The sequence below is a fragment of the Psittacula echo genome (genome assembly GCF_963264785.1).
Source record: "Psittacula echo genome assembly, chromosome: Z".
NCBI classification, from domain to species: domain Eukaryota; kingdom Metazoa; phylum Chordata; class Aves; order Psittaciformes; family Psittacidae; genus Psittacula; species Psittacula echo.
The window spans coordinates 105,840,062-105,847,436 of NC_137742.1; the positions used below are offsets into that span (position 1 = coordinate 105,840,062).

General features: G+C 47.3%; 1 protein-coding gene across 1 annotated transcript; it reads left to right on the forward strand.

The window, feature by feature from the left end:
* Positions 1-1,667: 1,667 nt before the first annotated feature.
* Positions 1,668-6,449, forward strand: CHST4 (carbohydrate sulfotransferase 4; the record flags this gene model as incomplete). The annotated part of the gene is made up of 2 exons (XM_080637229.1): positions 1,668-1,753; positions 5,297-6,449. The coding sequence occupies exon 2, from the start codon at positions 5,310-5,312 to the stop codon at positions 6,447-6,449; it is 1,140 nt and encodes a 379-aa protein (XP_080493355.1). The 5' UTR covers positions 1,668-1,753; positions 5,297-5,309.
* Between the last annotated feature and the right edge of the window lie 926 nt (positions 6,450-7,375).

The window sequence follows — 7,375 nt, forward strand, 5'->3', positions numbered from 1 at the left end:
CTCAGGGCTGCTCTCAATCCATTCTCTGCACAGCTTGTATTTGTGCTTGAGATTGCCCCAAATGCTTCTGCTTTGCTTCGTAAACCTTATGAGTCAGGCATACAGGGAGAATTATGTCCATTATTCAGGAGCCAGAGGATTCCTTCTTCACCTTCCACAATATGCAGGTCTCAGGAAATGCACTGTGTCCTTCCAAGCCTTGACTCCAAAGAAGAGTACATTCTCCTCCTCTGTGCAACTGCTTATGTCACAGATGCTGCCTTCTAGAAAGCTTAGCCAAAGTAGCTAGAACCTGGGATCTGCAACTGAAAAAATTTGCCCAGTGCTGTGACTATAGGATGTACAGCAGTGTTCAGTGGTGTCCTGAAGACCAAATATCCATTGCAAAGGACTAGCATGTTTTGGGCAAGCTACATAGAGGTGAAACAGGAGTTTTGATACATCTCTGTTCATGCAGTTGTTGGTCAGGAAGCAATAAGGCTTCAGGAAGAGCCACTCTAGTGATATAAACCAGCTTTGTAACACTTAATGGCATACAGGTAAATCCTTCATACAGATGGTGTCAGTGCAGGGCACAGGAACATGTAGTCAAAAAACAGCTTGGACAGAAAATGGCATGGTTCTCTCTGCACTCTGCTGCCTGTACCACTGCCAGCTTCTCTCTTTGCTTCCTAGCCCAGAATTACCAGGGCTTGACCATCTGTGTTTGCAATGCAGCAAGTGAAAGGGAACATGACCTATCCCATTCAGGTTGTCCCTCCAGCTGGAAGGAACAGTCTTGCTCAGATTTTTTGCTTCTTTTGTCTCCTGTACTCTGCTTTCCCTCAGAGCAGCTCAGTGAGTTCTTCGGGGACAGGGGCCACCATCAACAGGTCTGCACCTTCTCTTGGGACAGTAATGGTGAGACCTGGAATAGGAATGACCCAAAGTCATTGTTTCTGCATGGCCATAGAATACCAGGCGTTTCTCTGATCCCAGCATTGCGCTGCTTCAATACCCTACCTGGCACAGCCCCACTCAGCACCCCTGAGAACCATGCAGAGGCCAAGCCCTTCACAGCTTCTTTCAGAGAGTTTTCTGTTCCAGCCCCAAAATACTTAACTCGAGCAAGGCACAGATAGAAAAGACTTAAAAAGACATTGTGTAAATCTGCATCTGCTGACAATGTGGCAAGCAGCCAGAGCAATAGCAGGCAAATATGCCCTAACTTCCCACTCCTGGTGGGCAAACTGGTCCTCTTTATAACAGAGGTTCCTGTTTGCCCTTTGCTCTGATACTCCACAGACATTCCTGTTTCTGCTTTTATGGAGAGCAGTCTTTTGGGGGCTTGCAGTGGAACTTGACATAAAAGCACCTCTCAGTCTCCTTCATGAATTTCCTGGCCCTTCTCCTTTAGTAGCAGTGTTCAATCACTTGTGCCTCTGCAGTGTTCTGCACTTGTGCCATTCCCATGCTTTGTGCTTCATGCAGGGTGGAGTTTTCCAGCTCAAGGCTGGTCAAAGTAGGCGGGCACTGTAGAATAGTCAGTCCTAGGGCTGGGACATACACAAATGAGGGGACAGGAGAGAGGAGACAGGTATAGGTAAGAGCTGAGTACATGTGTCTGTGAGCCTAGCACGAAGGCGGGTGCCAGTACATGAGTACAGGGCTGTTTGTATGGCTGCCTGAAGGAGTGTGTACGACAGCAGTGTACATGTGTGAGGGCAGCTTTGCCTGAACCAGGTGTGGTGGTACTTCAAGAGGACGTGTTGAGGTGAGATTTTCAATCATTTCTTGATCTCTGCTGGGAAAGCTTTGGTGCCCAGGACTGCATTCACTGCTCATGCTCAGCAGCCTGAACTGGGAGATAATTTTTGGATAACACTGTAAACATATGGATGCCAATAAATTGCTACATGAATCCTCCTGCAGACACAAGCTGTTACGTTTGCCTTAGAGGGTAGTTCCTGCTTCTATAGGCTGTCTTCTCAGTGCCCTTTCTCAGGATTTCCCACAGTCATGTCATCATTCTCCTCTGAATGGCCAGATGCTACTTCTACAGCACAAGCTGGTCTGGCCAAATTGAAGGATTTGGCAAAGCTATGGGCAACTGTCTGTGCCATCAAAGACCAGTGTCTGGGGCTTCCCTTATCTCTTTGCTACACTGCTGCCACTACAGCAGCGAGGGCTCTGTACTGGTCTAGAGAGCTCCCCAGACCTGCAAAGCACTCAGCCACAGTCTGCGTAACACCAGGTATTAGGGGCTGTATTGTTCGACAGACCTGTACTCTGGGGATATGCTGCCCATGTTCAGAGTGTGTTTGGTGAGTACATCTCCCTGGGGCTGCTTGCTACTTTCAGTAATGCTCGCTCTTTGCCAGGATCAAGCATTTCCAAGGCTCCTCTGTGTTTCTGGAAAAGCTTAAAACTCTGTTCATTGTTTTGGAGACTCATGCTGCTCAGTCAGGCAGATCCCAGTTCTTATGCTGTGGGAAGCTCTGGATTGTTGTATTTTTCAGTAGTTTCTGCTCTTCATCTTTAGTGAGAGGAGATTTTTCCTGTTCTTTTGCTCTCAGCCAAATCCTCGCTCATCTCTCTGCCAGCAGGCAGTAACAGTGTGCCGTTTCTTGTCCTGCAGCTGAGATTGTCTCAGTCATTCTGGAATGATCTTTGTAGCTTTGTGAGGGCTTCATATTTCACTTTTTCAATACAAAATGAACTGAATCATTTGTGACTCTGAATGTTTGCTGTAGGGAAAATGTGGTTAAGCATAAGACATTAATTTGTAAACTTCCCATCTGCCACAGTTGAGAGATACAGTGGTGAAAGTAAGGTTATCTAATTAGTATTTCTTTCATATTAGGAAATGCCTGATAGAACCTCTGCTGCTCTTTGCTGCTCCTCTGTTCCATTTCACCAGGTATACACAACCCATTTCAGTCCTTCTCCCCTCCTTGTGGAACTGACTGCCCTGTGGGTCAGAGCAACAGTTGTCACTACTTGTGTAAAAGTGAAGAAGCTGTTGAGGCTGTGGCCTCATGTGAGGCCATTTCTACCAAGAGGAGACACAGAGATGGTCTGCATGCTCTGTGAAATGTCTAAAACATCACACTGTCCCACCCTGGCTTGGTTCAAGATAAAAGCACACTCTTGCTTCCCAAGAAACATGAATCCATTCTCTTTGGCTCACACTCAGACTATTCACACAGGTTTCAACAGAAATGATTTATGTGGTTTAAAATCTGCCTGGGTATCTTAATGCCACTGTTTGTGTCTGCTAACAGTTTTTCCCAATTAAGAGCTTCCGGCTTTACCCAAGAACTCTGCTGGGAGTTAGAAAAACAGTATTAATGGTAACAGATGGAAGCGATATCATCAAAGACAGGACTTTTGGTAAACACTGCTGTATTCATTTGCAAGGAAGAAGATGATATATGACTTACTTTTACAACAGTCTTTTTTTGCAGCTCTTCCTAGGCTTGACCCAAACAGTGACCTGAATCAGCTTCTTCTCAGACCTGAACACTACAATCTTCTTATATAATCAAAAAACATCAGTAGAGTTCTTGTCCAGGAGACCAGAAGTAAGTGGTTCCTCACTAAATGCACAGCCCCATCCTCGGAAGACATTACTAAAATAAAATTCATATTGCGGTAGGACCTACTGGCAACAACTAGGCTTACTTATTGGGCTGGGTAATGTCCTGGCTCTGAGCAATTAGAATTCCTGCCTTACAAATCCTAAACTCAAAATGAATGCACAAATTAGATAAACAAGCCAATTTATGCATGTATGCTGTAAGGAAAGATGGTGCTATTTCTAGTTGGTTAGCAGCAGTGACTGTACCTGGAAATCTCAACAGCAGTGCTAGAAGAACTAAAATCATGCAGGCTAGTTGGAAAGTTTCACTGAAGAGGGAAATTGAGGCAAGGCATAAGGAGGAAGTTAGGGAAATTTTGACTGGGAACATTCAGGCATTACCATGGACCCAGAAGATAACTTGGTAAGCACACAGCAGGGAAGTGAGGCAAACTTTGTACCTCTGCTGCTTTCAAGGGAGGCAGCTGCTCTGCCCGGCCATGGCTGCCCGAGCTCTGTAGAGTCATGGGCTACACAACAGCTGTGTACAAAGCTCTGAGGACCTGGGCTCCAGTACTGCCCTGTCCAGGACTTCCACCTTGCCCTGCAGCCTCAGGACCTTGCTTTCTCTATCCTCTCTGGCTGTGGAGGGACTGACCATGCCTGAAAGCCAGTAAGGTGTTTTAAGTTTAGTTCAGCTTGGGAAATGTAAAGCAGCTGCAGTGGCCTGAGAGGCCTGTCTCCACTGCAGTACAGCTAACACGTCAGCCTGGCATGTGGTGACAGGGGAGCACACCAAGCTGTGGGATGACAGGGAGCACTACAGCATTTTCCAATAATGAAGTCATCCACAACAGGCAGAATAGAGGTTTAGTAGAAGAAACAAGGAGCTAGGTTTGGGCAGACCTTTGAGTTGGACTACCACGTTCTGTTGTACCTCTCCTCACACAAGACCCACAGCATTAGTGGGGCTGGAAGGAAGAGTAGGAGGAGACAGCTTCTAGAAAGGAGTTAGACTAAGAAAGGTATTAGTTGTAGGTAAGCCTCACCTCAACAAGATGGATGAGAAACTCTCATGACTTTCTAGCAAAACTGTCTGTGATGCTCTGATTGTGGAGGAGATATTGTTGTGTTTGAATTTATTACGGTTCCAAATGACCTCCTTTGCTACGTGAGTTTTTGCTTGTCATGACAAAAAAAGTTCCCTGAAATTCCAAAAAGAACATAAGCAAAAGAAATGGAAACGTACATTGCATTTGTACAGCGTTCTGGCACAAAACCAACTGTAAACAGTGGTCAGAGCAGGAGCTTAAAAGTAACAGCATGGAACTGTTGAATTCCCCCCACAAAAAAAAAAAAAAGTTTTTCCATCTTTCCTCCATAAAAATTGGAGGGATCATATCTGCAGGAATTGTGCATACTAAGTACATATTTGTGTGTATTGACTTATTTCAATACACTCAACTAGCTCTTAAGCTTTGATAAAAGTGCAAACAAGCTTTTCAGTGATCTCCTAAGACAGCATTAGAATGATTTGCTGACAAACAGCGGGTTACTGAAAACTTTCAACCCTGCAGTATTTATGTTCTTTCCAAGGGCACTTTTTGCTGTGGTTGTCATAGCATCACTTGTAGTGTGGCAGCTTTCCAAAACCCTGAGCCTGCAGAGGGACTCATAGGAGTCTGATGTGCCACATCCTGCCTTCTTCATGATCCTGAACTTCCTCTGTCCCTGCAGGTGCCTTGCAACCATGATGAAGTCTAGAAGGGCGCAGGTGCTCCTGATTCTGGCAGTTCTGACCTTCCTTCTTATCCACTGGCACTTCCAACCCTGCAGCAACAATGCCCCTGCGGAAAGAAAACCTTCTTCAGTCCACATCCTCATTCTCTCCTCCTGGCGGTCAGGATCTTCCTTCACTGGACAAATTTTCAGCCAGCACCCCAGCGTTTTCTACCTGATGGAGCCTGCATGGCACGTGTGGGTTAAGATGTACCAGAGCAGTGCCAAGGTCTTGCACATGGCAGTGCGGGACCTTGTCAGGTCGGTCTTTCTGTGTGACATGTCTGTGTTTGATGCTTACATGTCTAGCCAGAAGAAAAAATCTGATTTATTTCAGTGGGAGACAAGCCGAGCCTTGTGCTCCCCCCCGGCCTGTGACTTATTCAGTCGCAGTGATATAATCGCTGCAGGCAACTGCAGAACAATCTGTGCCAAGTCCCCATTCAGCACAGTGGAGGAAGCCTGTAAAACCTACAGCCATGTTGCCATCAAGGAGGTTCGGTTCTTTGACCTGAAAGTTCTCTACCCCCTTCTCACTGATCCATCCCTGAACCTCAAGATCATTCACTTGGTCCGTGACCCTCGGGCTGTATTCAGGTCGCGAGAGAACACAGTGGCAGACCTGAAACGTGATAGTGACATTGTTGTGGGGGCCGAGAGGACAAAGGGAGAAATGGGACCTTACAACACCATGCAAGTAATCTGCAAAAGCCATGTTGAGATTTACAAGGCTGGCAGCCAGGCTGTCCCCAGCTTCCTGAAGGACCGCTACCTGCTGGTTCGCTATGAAGACATCGTCAGAGACCCGCTAGCATTGGCTGCTCAGATGTACAGGTTTGCAGAACTCCATTTTACACCAGAACTTCAGAAGTGGGTGCACAACATCACTCATGGGAAGGGGCAAGTTGCACAGGCCTTTGATATTAGCTCCAGAGATGCGCTGAAGGTATCTCAGGCCTGGAGGAAGACCCTTCCCTTCCAGAAAATAGAAAAAGTGCAAAGGGTGTGCAAGGATGCAATGGACCTGTTGGGCTACCAGCTCATTCAGTCTGAAGAAGAGCAAAAAAATATGTCACTGGATCTTTTGTTTGACCATAACTCCCCTAAGTAACAAATTTTGAAGGCAGAAAAGCTGCTCTCTGCACCTACTCTCTGAAGGCTGCACAGTAGAGGACTGTTAAGTGTTTGCCAAAGCAAAAAAGGACAGAGGTACGTGCATGTGTGTTAAGAGTGCACACATGGATGTGCTATGCAAGGGTAAGTAACAGGAACCCCGGGTGCACTTGTGACAGCTTTCTCAGCAGCACAGGTTGTTCTCTGAAGTCCTGGAGGCCCAGCCACAATCACAGAATCATAGAATCAACGAGGCTGGAAAAGCCCTTTAAGCACATCCAGTCCAACTGTTGCCCAGCACTGCCAAGGCCACCACTAACCCATGTCATTGAGGGCCTCATCTACATGTTGTGTGAACACTTCCAGGGATGGTGACTCCAGCCCTGCCATGGGCAGCCTGTTCCAATGCCTGAGCACCCTTTGGGGAAGGAATTGTTCTCAATCTCCAGTCTAAAGCTCCCCTGGTGCAGCTTGAGGCCGTTTCCTCTTGTCCTGTCTCTTGTTCCTTGGGAGCAGAGACCAGCCCATCCTGGCTCCATCCTCCTGTCAGGCAGTTGTAGGGAGCGATAGGGTCCTCCTGAGCCTTCTCCAGACTAAACCCCCAGGTCCCTTAGCCGTTCCCCATCACATTGGGCTCCAGGCCCTGCACCAGCTCAGTTGCCCTTCTCTGGCCCTGCTCCAGCACCTCAATGTCTCTCTTGTAGTGGGGGCCCAGAGCTGAACACAGGATTCAAGGTGCAGCCTCACCAGTGCTCAGTGGAGGGGCACAATCACTGCCCTGGCCCTGCTGCCACACTGGTGCTGATACATGCCAGGATGCTGATGGCTTCCTGGCTGCCTGGGTACAAGCTGCTCATGTTCAGCTCTGTCAATCAGCACTACCAGGAAAATGGAGGCTGAAGTAATGCAAGTCCTTTTTGCAAG